Here is a 25,682-nt window from a genome sequence, read left to right on the forward strand (position 1 = left end):
CGAATTTGCGGTCCAACAGTTCTGTCTTGCAAGCTTCTCCATGGGTGCATGGCTACAACTGGCAGCTGAATTGGGATCAATGTTGGGATCAATGGGATCGTGTTTGCATTGGGTGTGACATATTAGGCCTGTTTTGCCTCTGCCAGAATGCACTGTGCAAAATAACATATCCCGTGAAGTATCCATTTAATGCATGCATTTCTGTACAGCCCACGCACTGAAATACATCAAGTCGAAACAGGGCTGATGCCTTGTTAAACGAGCCCCGCGCCTCCACCCGGGGCCGTGTCCAGGGTGGTGAGTAAGTGCCGAGGGTGGAGATGCCGAGGGCCGTGTGGGAGGGATGGCGTTAGCCCGAGGCGGGGGAGGGCTGGGGGCCCCTGAGGTGATCCCGCGGCGGCCGGAGGAGGGGGCAGGCGGCCCCTTGGGGCGCTGGGGGCCGCCTGAGGCTGGGCTTCCCTCTCTCGGAGGCGTCGCTCTTCAGCGTGCCCCGAGTTAGCCTTGAAGCTGCTGAGAAGGGAGCAGCGTGCCGGCAGCCTCGGAGCAGGGCACCAGGTAGTGGTGCCGCCGCCGTCCGGCCTGGGTCCTCTCCAAGGGGCCGGACATCCCTCGGTGTCCATGGAGAAGGCGCCCCGGGGAGGGAGTGTGGAAGCGTCATCTTCCGCCGTAGGGCTTCGGTACCTGTGGAGAAAGAGGCACTCCGTGGCTTCAGCACACCCTGAGAAAGGGGTGTATCCACGGGGGAGATGGAATGATTAACGTGCCCTCCCACCTCTTCCTCCCTTGTGTCCCAGTGCAGGAGTCTGGGCTACCCAGCTGATTTTTCGGAGTTCAGGTAATGGCTGAAGGTGGTCGGTGGGAGACGGCTGGAGGCCCGGAGCACGGTCTGGGTGTTGCACAGACCCTGTGATCTGACTCGCAGCCTCTTGCCTTCGTTGGGACCGCTAGGATGGGGAACAGTGGCTCAGCCGTGAAGGTCTGCACGGATCACCAAGGAGGCATCAACTGGCTGAGCCTGAGCCCGGACGGGCAGCGCCTGCTCACGGGTAGTGAGGATGGCACAGCGCGGCTCTGGAGCACTGCCGACAGCCAGTGCCGTGGCCACTTTCAAGGTACCGTAGCTTCTTTTAGCCTAGTTTTTTCATCTTAAGCGTGGTACAGGCCACACAACATGTTCTGGTCTCTTTCAGTCCCTGCAGCCTGCCGGGCAGCCAAAGTCAGGCTTGTTTTGTTTTGTGCGTTTTTTTAAGGATTTGTTACAGCATTGTTAACAGAAGCTGTTTCAACCCAAAACAGGTTACAAGCGCTACTGAACTCATGGTTCCTTTTATCTCAGGGTGTGAAACATAGCAGTTATTTAACTTATGTCTCCTTCTGGAAGCCCTTTGTTTTACACCCTGATGAAGTAATGAAGTATTGATTTTTTGTTATTGTCTTCTGTGTGTGTGTGTGTCCTTGTAATCATCTCAGTTTCCAGACAGTCTTTATTTAGAACCTCTTGACCCAGAAGTCTGGAAAGGAACCTTACTAAATAAGCTATTTTTTCCCCACATTTGACACACAGAAATGTTAATTGCTGGCCTTTTAAATTTTACATTGATTTTGCAATTGAAACAAAATTTATTATCCTTAAGCTAGCATCTCAATAACTAAAAAGAGAAGAAAAAACTCTGTAGAAAGTAGAGTCATGCAGGAGTCAGAAGTGGACTAAAGGTATTCTCACTCACTTATGTTCTTTTAATACAGGGAAAAAAAGCTCTTAAATTTCGAATTTCTAATCCTTTTTTCCTCTGAAGAAGAAATCACATTGCTGTGATTATTTTGTATGTTTGTTTGCTTGCTTGTTTTTAACTATGGAGCATTGTCTTTTTATTCCCCACATCCTGCCATGGTTCTAGCTCCTGGAAAACTCACTGCATTTGCTTTAGGCTTAGAAATCCCTTTAAACCACTAATTAACTTTTAACTAGAAACTGTACTGGATAATAGTCATATTGGCCTATATACTGTTAGTGTTTGGGGTAAACTCTAAAGAAGGTTGGCTTGTGAACTGTCAGTCGAATGAGATAATTGTATGTATTTTATATTTATACATGCACACAGCTGTTGTGTAGATTTGTATCATACAAACTATAATTATTGATGGACCTGTATCTATAACACAGTTTCAAGCTTCCGCCACGGCGTAACCAACAGACTTAGGTGGTGACTGCTTTTGATCAGACCAGCACCAGACCTTGTCTGCATTTGGGTTTTGTCATTCTTTGTGTGACTCAAGTATTCTTGATGGTTAAAATCTGACAGATTTTGGTTGCAGTGACCAAGATGGTTTTTTGATCTTCTCAGAGCAGGTTTACATGATATTGTGATAAAAATCTGGGAAATCTGTCCCATTTAAGCTGCTTTGCAAAAAGTTTTCGCAAAAATGTGAGGATGGGTATAGTTTTGCTTATAGCTCTGGTGATCTGTTTAATTTTTGGCATCTGGTAAATTTGCTTAAGAGGAAACAAGGGGTGTATTTGTGACCTGGATGCTAGTTCACTTTTGAACTAGAACAAGGCTTTTGAACTACAGGAGTTGTAGTTTTTGCAGTCAGTGAAACAAAGTGTTTTAGTGGGTAGTTTGCTTTCTCTCAGTTTTTTTACCATCTCTTTATTTACAACATGATTCTGTTTCTCTGATGTCTTTGCCTGTCCATCTGTCTCTAATCACATTTGTTCTTCTTATAATTTTTATTTTCTCCTCAAAGAATAGTGTTACTTAAATCACAGTAGGTCCCACCATCTTCAACCCAAGTCTGGGGCTCTCGTGATGGTTGCATAAGAGGAAGCAGTTCTGATCTTGAAAGCTTACAGTCTAAATAATTAAAGCAGAAGAGTGCAAGATAATACTATTAGATAGGTGACAGAAGTTTCATACTGCTGATCTTGGACAAAGCTCTGACTAAAATCCTAAGGTGATTCTTAAATGCGTTGCATTTAATGATACAATAGAAAAATGCTACATCTTGCTAAGCAGCAAAAAAAGTTTAAGGTTGTAATATTGATTCCTCTTTGCTAGCACTACCCTGTTTTTCAGCATGAGATTTTTAGAGTAGTGGTTGTGTCTATTTTTAAACTGTAGAATCCCACCATACTCTGGATACTGTATAAGTAATTATGTTCTTACTCTTTCTGTGTCATTTCCTTAAAGGTATACTGATATTGTGAAAATTTTGCGTTTTATGCAGGTTGTTAGTCATAATGTGGAAAGTATTGGCTGACTTTTTACCAGATATGTTTTTTTGTTTGTGTTTCATTTTTCTTGGACAATGAAACTAAACTTATTGCTAAGTCTCATGTCACTTTCTTTTTTTCTAGTTTAATGCTTTAATTTAGGGCTGTTTGTGTCCTGACAATCAATGGGCTGGGTCGAAATGAAGCTTTTTTTTCCTGACTTCAGAAGAAGGAAGCAAAACCATTTGTTTATTAAAAAAATAAGCCAATTTTTTTACTGGTTCTAAACTTAAGTAAACTGAGCATTATTATACTGATACTATTTTAGCTAATTATGTTTTTATAGTGCTGTTCAATCTATCTGGTTGGTGGAACTGTTTTTCTCTTTCACTTAATCCTTATATCAGTGAAGCAGTTTTCTGCTGTTAATTAAAAATACTGTGTTTATCCTTAAATATGAAGAACATGGTGGTGCATTTAAAACTAGAGTTTCAGACCCTTTGCTGAATTTTTCTTTTTTGTTAAGGTGAAGAGCTCGACTAGTTTGTTCCGCTTGTATGCACGGGGATTGAATTTGTTTCCTTTTTTATTCCTAGGACATGAAAGTTACATCACCTTTTGCCACTTAGAAAATGAGGCTGCCTTCACGTGTAGTGCAGATCATACCATTCGAAAGTGGGATGTGATGACAGGTCAGTGCCTGGCCATTTACCGAGGACACACGTCAATTGTTAACAGGTTGGTTCAGTGGAGTTCTTCCCTTGTGTTCCTGTAATCTGTTATCATGTATATTGTCATTTTACTGCAATTCTCCATTACAACACTAATAAAATGAGTTGTGTAAACCTTTGAGTTCATGCTACACGTGTTCTGTGCTGTAATGATTAGTTTTCCTAGCAACAGTGCTGACATATCCATAGATAGCAGATAGGAGAGAAATGAAAGGCACACGGCAGGGGAACTAAATCCAGGGCTAGCAATGAAATTCCAGAAGAAATTATTCAATTGATAACAGATGCTTCTGATAAGTAGATTTTAAAAACATCGCGTCAAGCCTTTGTGTCAGTAAGAGGGATAAAGTCAGGGCTTTTTCTGGAATTACTGTTCATGTTTGTGCAAATGAAGTTTAATATTAAACTGATTGTGCGTGACTGATCAGCCTGTCAATTTAAAGGGCCTCTTAATAGTTAGACTGGATTTAATTAATGACAAATACAGCATTTAAAGACCAGTACTTTTAATTTTTTTTTCTTTTCTAGTGCTTTTTTTTTTTGTTCCTTACTAAACTCAAAACACATACAATGTGTAGCTACATTCTGTAAATAGTTAGAAAGGCTGGCTTTGTCTGTATTTTGGCACTGGCCTGATTTTTGCTTGAATCAGCAAATGGGAAATGTGTTCCCTATTCATATGACTTTGTTGCCAGTTGAAAGGTTCCAGAGGACCACACTTAGCTGACAAAGAAGGCAGGTTAAGATGTTCACTATCTCTGGTTTGGAAATACGAACTGTAGGGATTGTTCTGTTGTTACATGTTTGTGCAGCTACAGCTCACTGTTTTGGAGGCCCAGTAAGTTGAATTCTTGAGCTGTAATTTCTGATTTTCTCTTCAGTTATGTAATAAGTGGGGTGCTCATGTAATAGTGGGGTGTTCTTGCTCTACCTTTTTTGAGATCCTGGGCTAAGTGAGATTAGGTATATATTTTTTTTCCTGTACTCTCTCCATTTGATGATGGAAAGATAGATGATTATCTTTGCCCACTGTCAGTTACAGTTCAGGTTCCTGGAATTTTTTGTGGTTGTTGTTATTTTAATTCCAAACGATTTTTCTTAGGTCAGTTTGTATATAATTATTTGTAAAGAAATACTTATAATTATCAAGAATGAAGTTTGTTTTTTTTTTTTAAACCCAAACAAACCACAACAAACTCTTAGCTAGTACATGTTACTTGTGAAAAGTACATAATGGTGCTATTGGAAAAGATTCTAGAAAACACAAATGCCCAAAGTTACAGTGCTATAGTGTAAAAATGTCTGCATCAATGTACCTGAATAAGAGGTCTCAATTTTAAAAGTAGGAACAGGGAATTGTTTGTGGTTTTTTATTTATGAATCTTTTAATTGTTTTTTGTTTAATGTGTATTAAACAGTGACACTGAACTGGGGACATAATAGGTTTTGTTTGTGCTATAGTCTCTAACTTCAGGGTGCTTGGCATTGAAATTGTGAGAAAAAGTTGTTATGTAAAAAGAATGATACTGTTCATACAAGCAAACTTTATTTTTTGCAGGATCCTGGTTGCCAAAGACTATCTCTTTAGTGGCTCCTATGACAGGACAGCCCGCTGTTGGAGTGTGGACAAAGAGAAACAAATCCAGGAATTTCGGGGCCATCGGAACTGCGTCCTGACTCTAGCTCACTATTCCTCCAGGGATGTTCTTGAAGAAGAGGAGGAGGAAGAGGAGGAGGAGGAGAAAGTGAGCAGAGACCTCTTGGTGACAGGTAGCACAGACTGCACTGTTAAGGTCTGGTGGGTGTCCAGTGGGCGCTGTTACCAGACTCTGCTGGGACACACTGGGGCTGTCTTATGCCTTATACTTGACGCACCAAACAGGGAGCTGTTTTCTGGCAGCACGGATTATACCATTCGAACATGGAATATTGTCACTGGTGAGCAGTTGAAAGTGTTCAAAGAGCATCAAGGATCAGTAATTTGCCTAGAGGTAAGAACAGAGGCTTCTTCAAGAGCTGTTTGAAGAGGGTGTCCATATCCTAACTCGTGGGTCGCAGGTGTCTTTTCATTCATACAGAATCTCTTCCAAGACAGGTTATAAATGTTAAGCTTAAATGTTCATGTAATAACAAAAAAATAGTGCTCTGTGGTCTTGAGACAAATCCTCTTTCCCTAAAACACTTTCTGATATCCTCTTGGCTTCTGGGAGCTATCCTGGTCTGACTTCTTGCTCAGTACCTCTTTAAGTCCTCCTTGAAACTCATGAGTAGGTTTGCTGGGAGGATTGTTAATCTGAGTAGGATTCCATACACAGGATCACCAGACTTTGAAGAAAAATAACATGAGAAGTAGTCAGATAGTGTCAGATTACACTTTTTTTCCCCTCCCCTTTTTAAGCTGAGTAAACCAGATAACTTAAAATCCCACCAAAACCTGACCCAAAATTGTGGGCAAAAGATAATAGGAAAGCTGAAAGAAATCCTGCTTTAAAAAACACACAGACATAATTTGAGAAAAGAAAGGGAGAGATGGCCAAGAGAAGAAAACAGGAAAGGAAAAGGGAAAAGTAGAGCATGGGGGACTGAAATCAGGAAATGAAGGAATGAGGAGGGGAAAAACTTTAATGTGACCTGAAAAACTATATCCTGTTTTTCTGTTTGCTGTATGCTTCTGGTGACTGGTGCCAGGTTTGTTAATGTTGCAGAGGGAAGGAGGAGTTTGGGCAGATGAAGGAAAAAGGGAACTATCACACAGCACTAGTCCTGTACACTCCATAATCTACCAGAAAATACTAATAGTTTATTTAAAGAAGGTATATTATGGTCTGTAGCTTTGTTTCAGGTCAGCAAACTTTAAATGTTCACAAACGTATATGTCTGACTGAAGTTAATGACCATAGTTTTTTCTCAGTACTCTCCTTGTTTGTGTTTGTCCATAATGGGTTTCCTTCACAGAAGCAACAGTACATATTGTTAATAGCTGCTTAATAAATGTTGCCTTTGTTTCTAAAGAAGGTAGTCACAGCTGTCACTGGCAGACTAAAAACCTGATCGTACTGAAGGAATTCTATTTTCGTTCGGTTTTAGAAAGGAAAAAACCCCAGACAAAATCATGTTGCCCTGGAGTAATGTTTGTCTTGCTTGGGTAAATTCTCAGTGTTAAAGCTTGTTTTTGTGATATTGTGGTAATGTATTTTGAGGATGCTCAAGTAAATCTGTTGCTGTTCTTAGTGTCACGCTATGTTTTGCTGTTTAATTGTAACCCTTCTCCAAGGCACGGATTGGCAACAACAGAGCTTGCTTTAATTTAATTGGGTTCTTGCTAAAATTGTTACACAAAACTGGCTTGACTCTCTCCCAGAAGCCTGGGAAATTGTTACACTCTTTGAATGCTCAAGAATTAGCAGTGCTTCTCCGCTTGTGAGCACAGAGTTAAACAATAGTTTTAAACAAACAGAACTTCTTGTAAGGGAGAAGAAAAGCAAAACCAATACGTCTATTTGGAAAACCTGAACAATTCAAAGTACACAAGACTACTGCTGCCAAGACTGTGTTGGCAACAGTCCTTGGCCAAATCTTCTTCTAGCTGTGAGTAACTGGTAGCCCCTCACTTCTCTCATCACAAGTTGATGTTTGAGGCTATGGAAGAGTCCAGCTGAGGTACATACTGCCCCCACAGAGAGCATTTAGTTTCTAGGCCTCTAAAATTTATCCCAGCTTAAGCTGTCACTGCACTGCTGTTGAATAGCTTTAGGCTGTCGATCTTTCCTAATACCTCCCTCTTCCTTACTGGGTTCAACACCAGCCCTTCTGTTCCACTTGGCTGCCTCTCAGAACAGCCCACATGGTATTTTCATTCTTTTAGAAAGGGGTCAATCATCAGAATCCATACAAAGATGTTAAAACAGAAGGGAAACTTCCTGAATAGAGGTGTTTATTTTTTAAAATTTTTGAGTTCTTCTCAAAAAGCTCTTGGAGCCTTTTTTTACCTAGGGCTTCTTCACGACAGTGTTGCAGTCTGTGGTAGTGAGTGGGTCAGGAAGGACTTGGAGGTAGTTTTGAGTTGCTCACAGTAGCCAGCAGACAGTTTTAATTGTTGACAATAGTTCATTTTCTGCAGGGCATAAGTGAGCAGCTAATTACGCCAGGTTTTCACTCTCCCATCCTGGAGGAGCTGAGTTGGTACCAGCAATTAAAGATAGTTACCTGTTCTCTGGGTGGTACAGTGCTTTTGTGGAGAGAATAAAGGGAAAAAAAAATAAAGACTTATTTTCATTTTATTTATTCAAATAAAGATCCCTAAGGGAGGGTGACCTTTCAGAAAGTTTGAGAAATGCTCAGTGTGATCTCTCATCCTGGACACAGATCAGGAAAAATTTGGATATTGAGACCATATTTTCCCCAACTTTAAAAAGTACTGTTATTAACGGGAATGCCCCAGGATGTTCTAAACTGCTGCAAATTAGGTCTGGACTATTCTAGTCATCTCCCATTACTTTCCAGTAAATACCAATAGTGTTGCTGTAGCAGTGAATGGAAATTCCTGGAGCTTCTTGAAGGAACGTTTCTGGGTAGGTATCCATAAAGCACACCCATGTTTTTTCCACTTCACTTCCTGCAGTGCTGGTGTGTGAAAACCAGAGGGGTGATGCCACGAGCAGGTTTGGATTTTGAATGTTCCTTGGTTGCTCTAAGATTCTTCAGGTGTCGTTGCCAGCTAGCATAAGTTAGAGGAGCCTGAAAGCAACTCTCATCTGGCATGGCAGAACAGAAATCAGTGGTTAGCTTTTAGCGTTCCCTTGTCGCCTGTCCTTGGTGGTCCTGGACAGTGGAGTGAAGAGGGTGGAGCTGTTCAGATATTCCCTGGGGCTCGTGCTGCTTTCCCAGGGTCTGCTGGTTGAAGGCGATGTACAAGCTGAACTGAGTGCATGTGGTCTGCTATCAGAGTAGGTCTGCTGCAGGTAACCAGCTTATTCTAATGCCACTCTTCTCTAACTTCTGCTATTAAATTACACTGTCAGAGGTTTTGCCAGGAGACTTTCTATCTGCAGTAGAAATCGTGTGTGTGCTGGGTGCTTTGTCAGCCTTGACTACTTCACTCTCACAGTCAGGCAAGGTAACTAGCAGTGGAGCCACCAGAACTCTTCGCTTGATTTCTCCAGCAGTGAATTGATAGTTTGGCAGGCAAGGGACAGCAGCTGCTTTGAGTGCTCCCTCTTCATATAAGAGCCAGTGATGAGATTTTTATAGGAAGCGATGGGAAAAAGCAAGGGTGGGCTGAGAGTAATCACACAGCTCATGCTAGTTCTTCCACTTAAAAATTTCAGGCTTGGCGAAGGACCAGTATTTGCAATTAATAATCAAACATGCATTTTCATTAATGTGACTGCATGCAATGGGCTGAATAACCCTGACTTAAATATTTACTTGTGTATGTTTTTCTAAATGTCTCTAAAGTAGCTTTGCAAACTGTTCACAAGGATTGCTTTGTCCTTTGCTGATTGTTCTGAGTGTTTATCAAAATTGTGCTGCCAAAAGCTGGCAGAAATATATGATCCAGCTTCAGATTTAGCTTGGATCCTATAGCAAACATTCTTGCAAAAGGAGTTTTAAATTAACATGAGTGGGCAAGGACCTGCTTCTGGTTTTCCTGCAAAAGATCCTTTGTTTGGACCATTCCCTTTAGTTGCCTTTTAAAGCTGATGAGAAGAAAAGAATGCTTTGAACAAAGCCATTGCCTGAACTCCGTTTATACACTTAACATATTTTTTTGTAATTTGTGTTTGTATTTGTTGCATAATTCATTAGAAGATGAAGAGGCAAATTAGAGGAGTATGAATGTGTACAACACCTGTAGAAAAAGTTTCTAGGACCATTACTTTGTACTGCAGTAAAAAAGTTTAAAAATGTTCTTTAACAGCCAGACCAGAGAGCTCATTCTAGATGGATTCTCAGGAAAAAAAACAATTTCTTGCCCACAGGGAGTTCACTAGCTTGTTAAAATGAATGTGGTTTGAATGGGATCCTGAAAGTCTAACTCAGCTGAAGGCTTACATAGTTGTAACTTGAGATTGGTCCAAGTTGGTGATTTTTAACTTAAAAGTGTCTGTGAACAGAAGACCCAGCTGGCAGACTGTGGGAATACTGACCCCCATGTGAAGAATAAGCTAGTAATGGGACACATGGTTGCTGATGTGAACTCACGGTGAAGTTCCTGGGAGCCAGTCTGAGTGCAGTGACCTTCAGAAAGAGGACGTGTCCAAATCTGTTTGGAGAGCCAATTGCCTCTCCATGGATGAGGGTTAAATTGTTACAGCAAAGGTTAATTGGGAGAGCAAAGTCCATTCCTATAAGGTTGAAATACCTGCTATACAGCTCTTTTGCTGATGTTTTTGGCATTCATACAGGTAGAAAACATCTTAAGCTGCTATATTCAGTTCAGCCAAGTTTGTGGAGTGATAGAGTTGCGATTGTCTTCAGAGACCGACCCTAGATGTGATCGTTTGGGGTTTTTTTTATTCCAACAGTGGTGTGTCTGAGAGCTATAACTGAGGTCAGGGTTGCATAAAACTGGTATTTTTTAATAGCAAAACCTGTAACTGCTTCAGCGTTTACAACATGTATTTTGCTACTGCTGTTACATTGCTACTTACAAGCAAGTCTGACTGAATTTTTTATGGACTAGTACATCTCTGCTACTTTGGCCTGAGGGTTAAGACAAATTTGTCCCATTCATGTGTCTCAGTGTTTCAACTGGTTCAAAGCAAAGTCCCTCAGAGTAATGAGAAAAATTAATAGTCCAGAATTAAAGATATCAATGCAGTGATTTTTTTGCTGCCTCATTGAGGTTTTAGAACTGGGCCTCTGACTGTCATCAGGTTTTTAAGCTTTTGAAGCTACATGGGTTTGAAATGTCCACTCAGCTCATTAGTATCTGAGCTGCAAATCTGTTCCATCTTGTCTGCTCTGCTACAGGTGTCCTTGCCTTGCCATGCTTTTCTGTGTCAGGAGCTTTGTAGAGCAGTTAGCCAAAGTGAACAAAGTGCTCAAAAACCAGCCAAAGAAAATACACCTTTGAAAATATCACCATTTCTCCAGGCAGTTGCAGATTAGAGTATGTAACTGTTTCTACTGATCATTTTTAAACCAAGAGTTGACAGACTGGTATATCTGGAAAAATGTACTGAGTAAATTTTACATTTTTACTTCTAAATCATAAGAAAATTAAATTCTTTAATATGAATATGGATTTGGGTAAAGGTTTGGAGACTTTGGGCTAGAAAAGTCCAGTAGTTATGGACCTGGGGACCCAGCCCACAAGTGTTTGCTAAAAATGACTGTACCTGGATGCCCATACACCAAAATGGGTGTGAGTCTTGGCATCAGGGAGGCTTAGCTCCCACTGAAGCTGTAGCATGATCTTGGATTTTGGTGAAAAAGTCAGTATATTTTGTGCAACTCTCAAGAGGGGACAGATCTGCTGAGTTTAACGTGTCAGCCGGAATGTTTAACCCAAGGAACAGCAACATACTGTTTTGCCCAGTAGTCTAACAGAACTGGTGGACCTGGATTAAATGGGCTCTGTAGGGTGAGGAGATTTGAACCCATTTGGGGAGTCCCATGACCTCTGGATAGAAGAAGCTAGGCTGACTTAAGGAGGTTAGCCAGAGGCGGCCTAGAAGGGAGAGCCAGCAGAAGGTGACCTAACTCGAAATCAGTGCTTTGGGGACCTGTCTGGAAGTGAGCTGTGTAACAGTCCTTTCTTGGGCTTTTTGGATAGTTTTCCAAACATTCGTGACTTAAGGATAACAGGAGCCAAGGACCTGTGCTGCTGTCTGACCCTAGGACCTCCACTGCTTTCACAGCAAAGGTGGCTTGTGCCAGCCAGCATGAGGGCATTTGCACAGCATGTCCAGCCTTGGCAAGTTCGAGTTGTCTGTGTTGCTGGGGCATAGCCACACCCTTCGGATGCAAACTCTGAAAGGAGGCTCTGGAGTAAAAACACCAATTTGACATGGGTCAGATTGGATTGGTGTCTCTGTCTTGCTCTTCTCAGACAGAATCCCGTCTGGTTTTCCTATACTCTCTTGACCAGTTTCAGGGATACTGTGCATTGTTGCTTGTCACAACTGCGCTGAAGCATGTAAGGCTTCCTGGGCATTGTAGAAATGGATGGTTGGTTGCAGCCTGGATCAACCTCCCAAATCAGGGTTGCACTCTGGGATTTGGGCAGTCAAAAGTGAGGATGCTATAAATTTCAGGTCTTTTTTTGGATGGACTTAGTTGCATTGTGTCAGGGTTCCCCATCTATAAAGTAGGGAAGGTATTTATTTTATATTACACAGAGCGTGGGGCCTGCTTGTAAGGTGCTTTGGCTAGGGGAACAGTATTGATGGTTATTATTTTTTGATTAAATGTAGATACTAGAAGTGTTGTAGCTTAGGCTGGAGTTGTAAAATAGACCCGTATTCAGTCGAGTGAAGGAGTTGTCTCACCTAAATTGATACAGATAGCTACAGCTGAGAAGGTTGTCCTTGTCAGAGGGGAGAAACAGCCAGTTTTAAGGTGTGATCTGTTTCAGACATCTGCTTCAGGATGAGAATTGTGCTCTGGACTGCAGTGACTGTAAGGGGACTATCTTAGCTGTGGATATCTGTATCAATTTAGATGAGGTGATGCCTGCATCATATCACTAAAGTCCGATCTGATTTGCAACTTCAACCTGAGCTGATAGCTCTTGATGGTTTTCTCTGCTAATAGCTATTTCGTGCTCTGTGTTTTAAAAATATCATGGCAATGAGAGGCTGTGTGACAGTCAGAGCCTGTACTGGGTTTTGCTATTGACTGCGCTGCAGGCTTAGTCTGTGTCATCTGGTAGATTGCTTAACCTGTTAGTATTTCTGTTTCCATGCTTGCTACTGTGCTCACCTGCTTAAACTGGTGAGGGGGAGGAAGGTGCATAAAGTATATCATGGGCCAGCTTGGGTAGCACAGGGGCTTTGAATTTAATGAGAATGGTTGGTGCACGGGCCGTCTCGCCAGATCTCTGATTGGGCTTTGGAAGCTTTTATGGTGCTATAAATTACCTGAGTAAGCCCACGTCATTTAACACATTTTTATATCTAGCAAATTAGCAAATCCAGGCAAGTTGCAGCTTTTCCGTTTCACTTCAGGATTTATACACCCACTTACATGTAGAAATGAAGCAGCATAACATAATGACCATTGAGTGCAGAGTGGCATTTACCTGCAGGAGGTTATAACTTAGTGTTTTCCTTTATTCAGTGGGTGGGTTGATGCTGCTAGCAAGATGTCTGAAAAAGAAATGCAGTGATTTGGCCAAGCAGCAGGATCTCAGCTCAAAGCATCCTCTTCCATTTAGCAGGTGCAATGCAACAATGCTCTTCATGCCCATTCAGGCTGAGCCTGGAAATTAAGTCAGGTTACCTTCCTCAGGCAAACTGTAATGCTCTTTGTTTTTGTTAGTGCTGCTGGTCATTCCTTCTCTTTCCTCATTGAGATGTAGTATTAATGCCATTGCTAAAACAGCTTCAAGTTAATAGGATGTGACATTTCAAAGTATTCCTGGCTTTTAACAGTGGTATGAGTTTTACAAGCTTCTGACATTTAGCTGTGAAAACTGTCCCATGGGCCGAGTTCTGCTTGTAGGAAGTGTGGCATGCACTGCTCCAGCTGGGCTAGCATGAGCTGCATCCGGTGATCATCTTGGTCTGCCTGCATACATTTCTTACTTGGGTTAGCATAGTCTCGTTGCTGCAGTGCTTTGTATCTTAAAATATCTTTTGTTTCATGTTGTAACACAGTGAAAGTGTTTTTTTGCACAAAGCTCACTTATAATGCCTTTTGGGACTGAGGTGATTCCCCTTTGGGGATGGGAGTGGAGATGAGAGAGCGTGAAAAAACATTCCAACCTTGCAGATACAGAGTGTGCAGAGGGACCAAAGGTTTATAATAATCTAAGAACCAGACCCTTAAAAGTGATGTAAAAGCAAGACTCATGTCAAGTTGATTTGTCATTTCTTCTGCAGTTGGTTTCCTGCAGATACCTGAGAAGTGTAAGTGCTCTGCTGGTCATTTGAGCCTTCTGATCTGTGTGTCTGGAGGGCAAACCAGGTGTCATTACTCCTTATGCAAATCGTGTTTCTTTGCAAGGGGGTGAGGGTTCTTTCTCCTGTCTCTCCATTCTTTTGATAACAGAGGTTGCTGCAAGTCCATGAAACTTAGCTTGAGCTACAGCCGGTGGATGACTGGCTGCCTTTGTTACACTGCCTTCAGGTGGCAGGTGTTAGGCCTGTTCTCTGCTTGGATGAGTAAGGAATCAGAACTGTACGTAATGATGGCTGTTAAAACCTTTAGTTTGCTTTCCTTAGACATAGAATCCCAGATTTTTCTCTGCACGGTGGAGAGCTTCCCTGCTGAGCTGCCAGGCTTTGGATAGTTTGTTATTGTGTACTAGCTAGTTTTACAGTCCTGTACAGGTCAGTTATCTTCTCTCTGTCTGGGTTTCCCAACTGCAATCCTTCCTTTTGTCATTCTCTCTTGTGTCTGTGTGGAATAAAAGCCAACCTCCACCACTAGTGAGTTCACACAATGTGCAGGATAACTAGTGTAATTACGCACTGTTCTTCTTTGGGATTTATACGCAGAGATGCTCTAAACACAGCAGAAGACAATCTGATTGACAGTGTTTAAAAAAACAGTAAGAGCAGCTAATTATTTAATCATTTGATACTACAGTCTAAAAAAACTTGTGGAAATGCAGATACAAATCAGTTTCAAGGAAGAGCTAATGTTTCCAAATACTGACCGTGTGCAGAGTAATCATGTTAAACCCGGGTTTATATTGCATAGGATTTTATTTTAATTTACTTTTTTGTTACTCAAAATTGTTCTGAATTTTTTGTTGTAATTAACACTTAAAATCTGATCAGAGTTCTTGTCAAATATGCTTTGCAAAAACTACACTGCAGGTTGGTTTTGGGGGGCTGTATTTATGTAACTCCTTATGGAAGTAAGGTCCGCATAGTTAATCTCCCTGAAATCCTACCTGCTTGCACCGGCAGATGGGCTAAGTTTTTTTTCTCTTCTGAAATGTGGGAGCTGTTTTTAAGGCCCAGAAGTCAATGGGAGATGTGATCATGAAGAATGCGAGGTTAGTTTTGCTCACCGTCCCTTTGTTTCAAGGTGTGGCTCTTGCTCTTTGTAACAGGCTGTTGAGTTGGAAACCGTGACTTTAGATTAGTCACTCAGTTCAGTTCTCTCATGAACGTGCCTGAGAGACTGTTGTTGATGTCTTTTTCTCTTCCCTTCAGCTAGTGAATCGGCACTTGTATTCAGGAAGCGCGGACAGGACAGTGAAGTGCTGGTTAGTAGACACTGGGGAGCGAATCCAAACGTACAAGGCTCACAAACACAGCGTTAGCACTTTGAAATACCACGCTGGGATCTGTAAGTTGCCTTTCTGATATTCAGCAATCCCGTTTCTTTTTTGATGTTTGTCTTTGATCAAAGATTGTTAATAGAGAATACTGTAATTTTGAAGGCTTGAGAAATTGTCACTTTTTCAAATCCAGCATGTTTGTGTACAGTATCGAACTTAGATGCACTACTCCATGTGGGAAGCTTTAGATCTTCCCTCCATTTTCCACCTCCCTCTTCTGGTAAATGAAGAGGCAGTTGCTTTATTTCTGTTACCAAGGGAAGTGGCTTAAATCCTGAGCTGTCTGTGGGTTGTTTGTGTAGCCGTGGTTTAACCTCGCTAGTCTGATGTCTGTCAGTCTGCTTCAGCTGTATACTTGGGGACAGCAAGTGCCACTGCTGGATATGCAGCCCTGTGACTGCCCCTGCTACCTTGCAGGTACTGTGTAATGGACTGTCCTAAACCAGAATCACAATTCAGATGCTCCCTGCATCTTTCTAACAATTAGACTTCCTGTTCAGACTCTGACCATCTCCTGGACTCATTTTCCACAAGTTCTTTTCCCTTTATCTGTCCTCTTTCATGTGTTCGTTCTCCAAACCACCTTTCTGTAGTAGCCAAGCATTGCTTGCTGTGCTAATGCTTGGGACTCATTTCCCCTATTTTCTGTACATAACTGTCTTCTGTTGACTTAATGGTGTATTCTGACCATGAAACCTCTCTCTTTAAATCCCTCTCGTGGCTGGCTTTTCTTCTGAATGTCATCTGTTCATTTCTGCTTTTGGGTTGCAAGACTGTGCCTGTGTGGTTTGTTTTTGTTTTTTTTACCAGCCTGAACCAATCTGCCACTGATGGCTTATCTCGCCACTGTTGTTAGACCTGACATGCCTTCATTTGCTTCCCAAACAAGTATTTCTCTCCTTCAGGGTAACCAGGATGCAATACCTGTCTTAAATTAATCTAGAAATTCGTAATGCTTTTCTGATTTTGATTTCTGTACTTCAGCTGTGAAGCGAACATGTAATGCCAAATGAATGGTTGCTGTTTGGGCCTTGATACCTCTTTTGGCAGATGGTGATAAATAGCTGACAAAAGCGAGATGGTACGCATTAGAAGGGAGTTGTACCTGCACAGGCAGATTACAGTTTAATGGCAGTTGTCTGGCACCATGCTTGACATGGCTGACTGACCACATTTATAACCCAGTAACTGAATTGATTTCTTAATTAGGTGTGGAAACTTAATGTGTAACCAAGCCAATAGGTAGATTTTGATTTTAATCAGGAAGCCTTTTTTGGGTCTTATTTTCAGCATTAGACTCACAGTACTACTTTTCTCCATGAAAATAGTTAACTGTAATTTACGGTTAGTTTTGTCTCTCCTCCCCTATATTGCAGAACTACCCCACTCTCCCTACCTGCAGGTTATGATTTCTGATTTCAGCTTTTGCAGTTGGCTAGAAGGCTGAAATGGAAGGGGAAAGGGTCCGAGTTTATGCTGCACCCTGAAGTTGTCATTGCTCAAAGATGCAGGTAGGGTAGGGGAATTGAACCAGAAATTTTAATCCAGTATGAATGCTGGCAAACAAAATACTGATTTTTGTGTGTGCGTGTTTTCCCCCTTTTTAATTATAAAGATACAAAACACTGACTACATCAAAGCTACCCAGAGGCAAGATAACTGTGCTAAACTGATGTTGGTCTGATCCAGTGAGGAATCTTCATGTCTGGGTGGGAGATGGAGAGACTGTCTCCTTCAGTAATGAGCCCTCCAGAGATGCTTTTTTTTTTTTTTTTTTTTTTTTTTTTTTTTTCAATTTTGATGCTGCTTTTCATGCAACCCATATAGACTTGACCAGACTCTTTAAAACCATCATAAAGAAAGTTTAGGCTCAAACAAAAGTTTCATTATCTGATGCCACCCCCATCAGCTCTGCAGCTTTCTCTCTCTTCCCCCTCATCCTATCACCTTGTCCCTGCCATACACATACACTGTTTCTCCATAGCACTCTTTTTTTTTTTTTCTTAAAATGCAGGCAATATTGCTGCATTTAGTCAGACCTGTGAAGAACATCCTGATAGTGTGATAGAAGTGTTCACAGAGTTATTTAAGATCTCATTTTAAATCAAATGTAAAAATACTAAACATGTCAAAGAGGGAGAATTGAATTGTTCCACTTGAAGGGTAGAAAAAATGTAATGGGAAAATATTAGGGACATTTCTGAATATAATATAGATGCATTCTAGTTTTTGAAAGAGGAAATTTCCTCTTTAAAAATTAATTTATATTGCTTGCATTATTGTAATACATCGATCACTTTTTTATACAGTATCTAATAGTTTTGTTTCAATTAGAATTATAATGACATGTTCACTGGATACCAAATGTTGGAGCTAGTGTAGCTTAAAATTCTAGCAGTTCACCTGGGCCAGATCAGAGCTGTGTGTTCATTCTTTGCCTTTCAAGAATGTGGAGAAAATACTTCAATATAAATGCTGTTTGTTATGGTTTTTGTCGCATTTGCACCAGTTTGCAAGAACACAGAAAGAATCTCAGCTGAGAAGTGGTAACTTTCTGTTAGATCTTAATTCTGTTCCTTGCTGTCAGATCAGTACCCGAAGGATTGTTGCCCCAAAGAGTTTATGGTTTAAATACGAAAATATAGTAGAAGAATGAGAGGGAAAAAAATATGTGTATTTCAAAAATGGCTTTATAGTGTACAGGGAGTCCAGACAGATCTGAGAACTAAGCTTTAAATCATCAGAATGGGTTTCTAGTGGTGTTCCTCAGTCTGCTTGTGTAATTAATAGCATGGGGAATATTAAAGCTGGTTCTCAATCTAGTTTACTTAATGATATTATGTTGGTTATTTCTCTCCTACTGTATGTGCACAGTCATTTAAAATTTAATGTGGTTTATAATTTTTTTTATGTTGCAAAAGCTCCAACAGAACATTTAAAACCTGTTCTCCCTCCCAAGGGTCTAGGAAATTTAAGTAAAAAATAAAAACAAATTGTTGATGTTAATTTTTTTTTCTTTGTTTCACAGGTGGTATATATAAACATATATTTAAATGCTAAATCTGGGTTAGATAGACAGCTCTCCTTTGAAACTCAGAGGTGCCAAGAGACTTCCTAAATCTAGAGTGACAGTTCAAAAGACATAAAGGATGTCTGTCAAAAGCAAAATCCTGATAGTGATAGCTAAAGTAAACAGACAGCTGCATAGTGAAAACAGCTCTTAATTGGTTCCTATTCTCTGCATGTGTGTAATCATATCAAGTGCTTTCTATTCACTGGGAAAAAATAGCTGTACCTTGTTCCCTGCTTTACATCATTGTTACTCATTTGCAGAATGGGACGCAATGCTTTTTCAGGATTATGCTGGCAATTCAATTTATAGTGGCCCTTATAAAATGACATTGATTTTTTTCACATCCAGATGTTTCTTGAGGGTGTACCCAGGAAGTACCCAGTCTCCTACTATTTAATTTGAAGTTGAAAAGCTGATGGCAGTAGGTAGCCTGTTCTTTCATCTCTTGTAGTACTGAATTTACTGCCTTGATAATTTCTTCATCTCTCTTTGGGAATGCAGTGCCTGACTTCTCCCAAAAGATAAAGAATCTGTAGTCTTCAGGCACTTCAATTTTGTAAAAATCTTTCCATAGTTGTGGCTTTTGCAAAGACATGAAATGCAGGGAGCAGTGAATATATTTCTTTTTGCAGTTCTGAATTATTTAGATAAACTTGAGGAGTTTGGGTTAAGTGAAGGAAAATGAAGGTTTATGAAGACAGTTTAACCCTCAAGGCACACAAATGTGCTCCTTTTTGGGCGTAATACTGAGTATAAAATCTAAATATTCAACACTGCCTTACAGCTTCTGGATGCAGCAATTCTGGGAATCTGATTTGAAGATCCTGAAGTGTTGAGAAGTTGTTCTTTGAACATGTTAAGATACCTTAAGGAAGCCAAAACCACTAATTATGCTTAATTTACTTAACAGCCCCCTACCCTTGTAGCACATGTACAATATAGCACATAGAATACAGGAGTTACAGCTGAAACCCTCAAATATTTCTGTGCAATACCGAAATAGAGATTATAGCCTGGGCCTTGAATCCGTTAAAGGCTCTACTGCTTGCACAGATCCACACCTGAAAGAATTTATAAAACTTATTTGTAAAGCTGCCTACACATGCCACTCACCTCTGAGGACAGAAGATTTCACTGTGGCATTTCAACAGAGATGGCCCTACCTACTGATAGTAAGCTTATGGTTGAAAATGGAGGGGAAAAAATTGTATATATTAATGAAGCTAAGGCCAAATTCATAGTACTAGTATGAGAGGTGGTAATGCTGGATGTAGCAGCAGAAGTGATGAAGATACTGAGGTACTAAATGGAAACCTGGAAGTAACTTTGGTAAAACAAATGGAAGGCTTAGTAGAAATCCTTAAAACCAGACCTGAGATAAAATGCCTGCTCAGAATTATTGAGGCATGTTTAGGCAGGGAAATATACATGGAAGAGAAGAGCAGAAATAGATATTTGAAGTGTGTGTGGAGTGAAATGCTGTTGTATGTAGGAACTTCAGATGTATGGCAATTCAGTGTTTTGAAAAATACAAATGAATGCAAGCATGCTGGGGTCAGCAAAATGGAAATTATTAGAATCCAGCCTAAAAATGATACCATCATGCTCCTTTGAACTAGTTTTAGGTACTTTTTGAACTCACATGAACTGACCATAACATGGCTGCTCATGTCTGGCTGTGTGCTGTGTTGTGTGGTTGCGTTTCAGTGTTCACAGGAAGTGGAGATGCCTGTGCAAGAGCTTTCAATTCCAAGAGCGGTGTCCTGCAGAAGATCTTCCGAGGGCACAAGTTCATCATCAACTGCATCCAGGTCAGGAAGGGGTTTCTTTGCTGGGATTTCTCACTTCCAATTGCTCCCTCATTTGTTTTGTGGGAATTGGTGTGGCTAGCTGTTCTGTGTGTCTTGGGTTGGATGTTGTTCCAGGGTAGGACGAAAAGTAACAGACTCGAACATTCCTTTTGTAATTTTAGACAAACTCAATAATAAGGATAAGTGAAACCACAGAATGAGTCCCCAGAGATAGTCCTATGTCTGTGATTGGAGGCTTTTCCGGTCAGGTTAGACAAGCAACCATAAAAAATGAGATGGATGTAACTGATCCTTTGTAGGGGCAGGGAATGGACTTCGACCTCATGAGACCCCTTCCATTACAAGACACTGATAAGTGTTTGCAGCGCTCTAGGCAGAAAAAAAGTTTCTGCCTTAACCAAGCAGAATAATATGCCCCTATGCCCATGAGCAACTGTTTACGATCCTTTCTGACCTCAGTGAAGAGCTAGTGGTGATTTTCATGTGCTACTCTGTATATAAACACTTATAAAAATATTGCCATCACGAGCTATTTTTCTGAAGGTATAAAGATGATGAGGAAGCTCTGTATTGATGTCTGACCCACATCCTGCCAGACAAATGAAACAGTCTCTGCCCTGGTTTAAAAATTTTCTAAAAGTTAATTAAGTCCCTAAAAAGTTGCTTGCATATTGTCTAGGCTCAAGTGATACTGGCATTTAAAAGTTAAAAGGGGAGGAATTAGTAATCCTTGGTGGCGCTGCAAAGACCAGTATCGTGCAAGGAATCCTGGGGGAAAAGTTTGAATCCTTGGATGCTTTGTGCATTTAAGAATCCACATCTCCCTGCATTCGGATCTCAGTAAAAGCTGCATGCAGGATGAGGATTTTGATTAAGAACATGAGACACTGAGCATTTCTGGCAGGGTGACAGTCAAAATTAAAAAGAGAGGAGTTAAAATTCCTTGTGGAATTGATCCCAAGCGTAGGGAGTTGTAAATATAATTTTCTTTTGTGTATGTTTCTGAATTAAGAAGTGGCTTGTTGGTCTTAAATGGCAGACTCTTGGGTATTGACCAGTTGGTTGTGTAGCAGGTGGTCATCTGGATGCATTTGGGTAATAACTGATATAATCACTCTGGGCAGCCCTTAGTATTGACAATACCAAAGCTTGGCTTTGTATTTTTTTTGTGATTTCATTTCCAAGTGTACAGGGCAAAAAATCCTGGGGAGAGGACTGAGAAGTGGTCACCTTAATATAATCTTAAGTATGTTAATGAGGGATGGATGAGGGACTGGGGGTTGTGTGGTTCTGGTGTGGTGCTTCATGCAGATATAAGCCAGGCTGCCGGTGGGATGCTGGCTCTCACAGCTGCCTCTGGGGGCTGCGAGCGCCCGTGAGGGACAGACTGACAAAGGAAGGAGGAGGTGATCAAGACCCACGGCTGGCTTTTAGGGCAGGGTGAGGACAATGGGAAACTTTCGCAACAGCAGGAAATGTTTCATTAAGGAAATGAAACTACGGGAGGGAATCAGAGTTAAAATTACTGCAGGTTTGGAAGAACAACAAATTCTGAAGGAAGAGTTGTACCTGTACCTTCCAGCAAGGGAAGAAGGGAGATGAGAAGGAAAGCTTTCCTGAACCACCCCCACTACCCACTGATGCTGATTTTGGTACGTCCTTAAGCTTCATCTTCAAAACCAGCAGTCTGAAACCAGCACAGAAATTCCCAGCTACAGCCTACTCTGACACCGAGTTTAGTTCCCCATTGCTTTTCTAGTGGGTTTAGGTTATAAATAACTCCTGCTGTTTATATTTTATGGCTCTGTGAAGTGGCTGAGAAATGAATCCTGACTTGGTAATGTCTCATCCCACTTCAGCAGCTTTTGTGATAATTTATACTGGCTCTTGCAATGAGCTATCAGGCTTTAAGTGTTAGGATCAAGCTGTGTTTGCTCTGATTTTTGACAGTTTGATTGTGCTGATTCCAAGCTGTACCGTTTGGTATTAAATGTGACCCCGTTGTTCCAGATCCACAACGAGTTGCTTTACACAGCTTCCCACGACGGCACACTAAGGATTTGGGACGTCCGGGGAATATGTAAGAGAAACAAGCGGCGTTTGAAGAAGGAGAGGTCTGCCCAGGGCAGGAGCTCTCAGAAGGGAAGTCTGTCTCGTCTCTTCAACAATAAAGTGGGCTGTATGGTACAGCAAGAAAATGGGGAGCATGAGGCTGTTGAACTAATGTGACTGTCCAGAACAGAGTTTCCATCTGTGACCAAAGCTGAACCTTTTTGTTTTCTGCACCACTGTGTCCATGTAAACCAGAACTTGGAAAGAGATGGGAAACTGCTTTGCTTGTACCTCTTTTTCAGGAGCCAGGATTCTTTGTGACTGTCAGATGGACTCAAGTCAGATATTGTCGCAGCAGGTGACTCTCAGCACTGGGGTTGGGAGGACTGCAGGGTGATGTACTTCTGTGTGTGTGTGTGTAATTAAGAACTGCACTTAACATTGCTTGTTTTCAGTTCCCTGGCAGAGAGGTGTTACACACTTCTGCCTGCCTAGTATCTAATGAGAAATACTTTCTCCTGTTCCTGTTGCCTGCTCACATGCCCTCTGTTTCACCAAACATAGAAATGAAAGGTGCCCTGCAGTATGAATTCGAATTCAATTTTCACAGCAGAACTTTGGGTCAGTTTTCTGCTGATTAGACCAACTAACATATGATGGAATGGCTCAGCAGGAGTTCAAAGCAGACTGGACACCTCTCTGGGAAGTTGGGAGTAGGACAGAAATTAAATAAATTTTTCTTAACAAAGCATAAACTAGAGAACAAGCTAAACTTCAGACCTTCTGTACTGAGGTCAGTTGTTTGCCAAGGCACAGCAGTTGTCCTCCTCCCAGCAACCTAGCAGGTTCTTGTTTCACCTTTTGCAGTCTCACACTTAGGAAAGGAAGCATGGATGGCCTCGCATGTCTCTTCTGTGTGCTGCCAGGGGTGTTTGTTGCCAGCTGCCTGCCCCCTTCCCCACAGATGGGAAGCTCCTGCCAGGCTCCGCTGCAGGGCAGGGCCTCGCCTTGGCAGGAGTGGGAAGCTGTTCGCTAGGCACCAGGTCCATGGTGGTGACTGCACCTAGCCCACTGCTTGATTGTCCTCCTGGGGAAAAGGTTTACTTTATAGCCACTGGGAATGTCAAACTGGGTTTTTTTCAGGGGAGGGGAGAGTGAAAAAGGAAGATATATTAGGTGCTCTAGGTTTGTTATCTTTCCTCTGTAGGAGGCTATGTCTGGCCTCAGTGTGCTAGGTTGCTAGTAGCATCAGATAAGCAGTCAAGCTCAAGAGTTCTCCCATTTTTTTTCCAGGTTCGTCCCTCTCTGATAACCACTGAGCCATGAATAAACAAGGGTTCTTATATTTTTCTATTTGCAGATATAACTCTTTGTACTATTTCTACAAAAATATCTAACCACATGTTTTTATTTTTATGGCTTTATTTATTCTCTACTACAGCAAGATAAAAATGCTGCAAAAATTTTTTTAGAATGGACTAATAAACATGTGGCATTTACAGACAACTGTCTAGTTTTTCTTCTCCTTTTGAGGGGATTTGGCTGTCTGTCAAAGAAGAGCTGGAATATGAAAAATAATTAACATGTACTTTAGGAAACATTTCTTGCCTTTCCCTCACTGCTGGGGTTGGAGTCAAGCACACCCTGGAGCTGTCCTGCCTCCTGCCTGTCACCAGAGTGCTAGAGCTCAGTTTCTCTCCTCAGGGGAAGGAGCAACAAGCCACAAGCCAAAGCCCAGTCTTAAGGTAAAGTGTTGCCAACAGGGAGCTACTGCAGACCCCTACTCTAAAACTGTAAACTCTGTCACACTGGATGAACAGCTTTGTTAGCTCCTACCTGGCAGGTTTCTTCATGTAGTAGGAAACAGCATTTTAATTATGTTAAATGCCTACCACGAGAGACTAATTTGGGAGGCTGTCTGCATAACATGGACTTACTTCCACTGTAAACCTCTTGGTCCAGTTGTTGTAGCTCAGCACTGTGCCTATGAGAAATGTTTATGAGTTAGTGGCTCTCAGTTACTGGGCTGATGGCTTGCTACGCAGCTAATTTTGTTTGTGCTTTGCTTATGAGGTCAATGATAAGTAGGCAGTGTTTAGCAGAGATAGACAGAGTTGCACAGATGGCCTGGGCTATACTTTTTGTTTAAAACTTAACACACAGTATGTTAGACACAAGAGCTTATCTGGCTGTACAGTAGCTACCCATGGAATTAGCAAATGGATTTAATAGACACAGGTCTTGTAAAGACGGGAATTAATGAGTCATTACCACTTCTGCCTGTTGCTAAACATACCATGGTCAAAATTAAATGCAACATGGTCAAATACGTGGTCAAAATTAAAACTTTTAGCCACTTAAAACTGCAGACACAGTTACTTGGGGGCAGTGCTGGCAGAATTACATCATCGATGAATGCTTTCTCTGACAAGCACTGTGTGTGATGATGCTAATTTTAAATTCTCAAAGGACAAACCTTCACTTCTTAAGTTGTCACTGCCACTTAAGTTGTCACTTTGCTCTGCAAGCCCCTTCAGGTAGAACTACTACCTCTACAGCCCAATGCTGCCCTGGGCGCTTACCTAGGGGTTAGTACAGGGTAGTGCCAGAATGCCAGTAGGTTTGGGAACCCCTCTGGCTAAAGGAAAGAATAAATCCGTTAAAACTACATCCATCACTTTATGTTTTCAATTTTAAATTCTTTTGTCCATTCTGCTTTTTCTCTGCCTTTTTTCCAATGGTTCTGTAGTGCTTGCCTGTAGAGAAACAGCATAGTACAGTTGCTGGGGCTGTTTTTTTTCCTCAGAAGCTCATATTACTGGCTTTAGAAACACTTCAACCTTCTGGGAAGAGATACAAAACTACTCAATTTTTATAGCACTTGCCTTGATATAGAAGTATGAAATACAAATAATTCCTTAACAGTGTAATCAGTCCCTGCTTTTTGTTGTCCTTGGCAAAGGTAGTCGGGAAAAAAAAAATCCACTACTGAAGCCTATTAAGTCCATCTGCTGGAGCAGAACAGTCATTTTTCAGGCCAAAGCTCTGCTTCCTCCAGTATCATGCTTGCCCTAAGGAAAGTTCAAGCCCTCATTTCCCCACTGATAAATGCTGGGTAAGAATAAACTGTCGCCAGGTTTCTTTTCCAGCAGTTGCTATTCAGCCTTGCTTTAAGCCGAGATCAGGGCCAGGCCCCTGATCCCATCAGCTCCAACACTGCAGATGGGACATGAGCTCCCTCTGCCGTGAGAAGGGAGTTACGGGAAGCAGATAACTACGTTCAGGGGAACTTCAGAGCAGAAAATGGGGTGTCAGAAGATACACCAAAAAAACCACAAAG

General features: G+C 41.5%; 1 protein-coding gene across 6 annotated transcripts; it reads left to right on the top strand.

The window, feature by feature from the left end:
- The first annotated feature begins 264 nt into the window (after positions 1 to 264).
- On the top strand, positions 265 to 24,111 carry WDR86 (WD repeat domain 86). Of its 6 annotated transcripts, XM_026841868.1 has the most exons (8): positions 265 to 297; positions 800 to 835; positions 949 to 1,112; positions 3,811 to 3,952; positions 5,504 to 5,936; positions 15,279 to 15,414; positions 20,187 to 20,290; positions 22,301 to 24,111. In XM_026841868.1, exons 3-8 carry the CDS (start codon positions 950 to 952, stop codon positions 22,517 to 22,519), a joined length of 1,197 nt encoding a protein of 398 aa, XP_026697669.1. In that variant the 5' UTR covers positions 265 to 297; positions 800 to 835; position 949; the 3' UTR covers positions 22,520 to 24,111. The 6 variants fall into 6 exon arrangements, with proteins under 6 accessions (XP_026697669.1, XP_026697665.1, XP_026697666.1 ...); XM_026841864.1 differs by having other exon boundaries at positions 277 to 297; positions 795 to 1,112; XM_026841865.1 differs by having other exon boundaries at positions 287 to 301; positions 795 to 1,112.
- Positions 24,112 to 25,682: the final 1,571 nt, after the last annotated feature.

This window comes from Athene cunicularia, assembly GCF_003259725.1.
Source record: "Athene cunicularia isolate RWA chromosome 2 unlocalized genomic scaffold, athCun1 chr2_part1, whole genome shotgun sequence".
Lineage (NCBI taxonomy): Eukaryota > Metazoa > Chordata > Aves > Strigiformes > Strigidae > Athene > Athene cunicularia.

What these genes read in the sequence shown, in the direction of transcription:
- WDR86 (XM_026841868.1), top strand. Translation starts at nt 950, where the DNA reads ATGGGGAACAGTGGCTCAGCCGTGAAGGTCTGCACGGATCACCAAGGA. An exon ending in GTGCCGTGGCCACTTTCAAG is followed by an intron (nt 1,113 to 3,810) that starts GTACCGTAGCTT and finishes TTTTATTCCTAG; the next exon opens with GACATGAAAGTTACATCACC. An exon ending in CACACGTCAATTGTTAACAG is followed by an intron (nt 3,953 to 5,503) that starts GTTGGTTCAGTG and finishes TATTTTTTGCAG; the next exon opens with GATCCTGGTTGCCAAAGACT.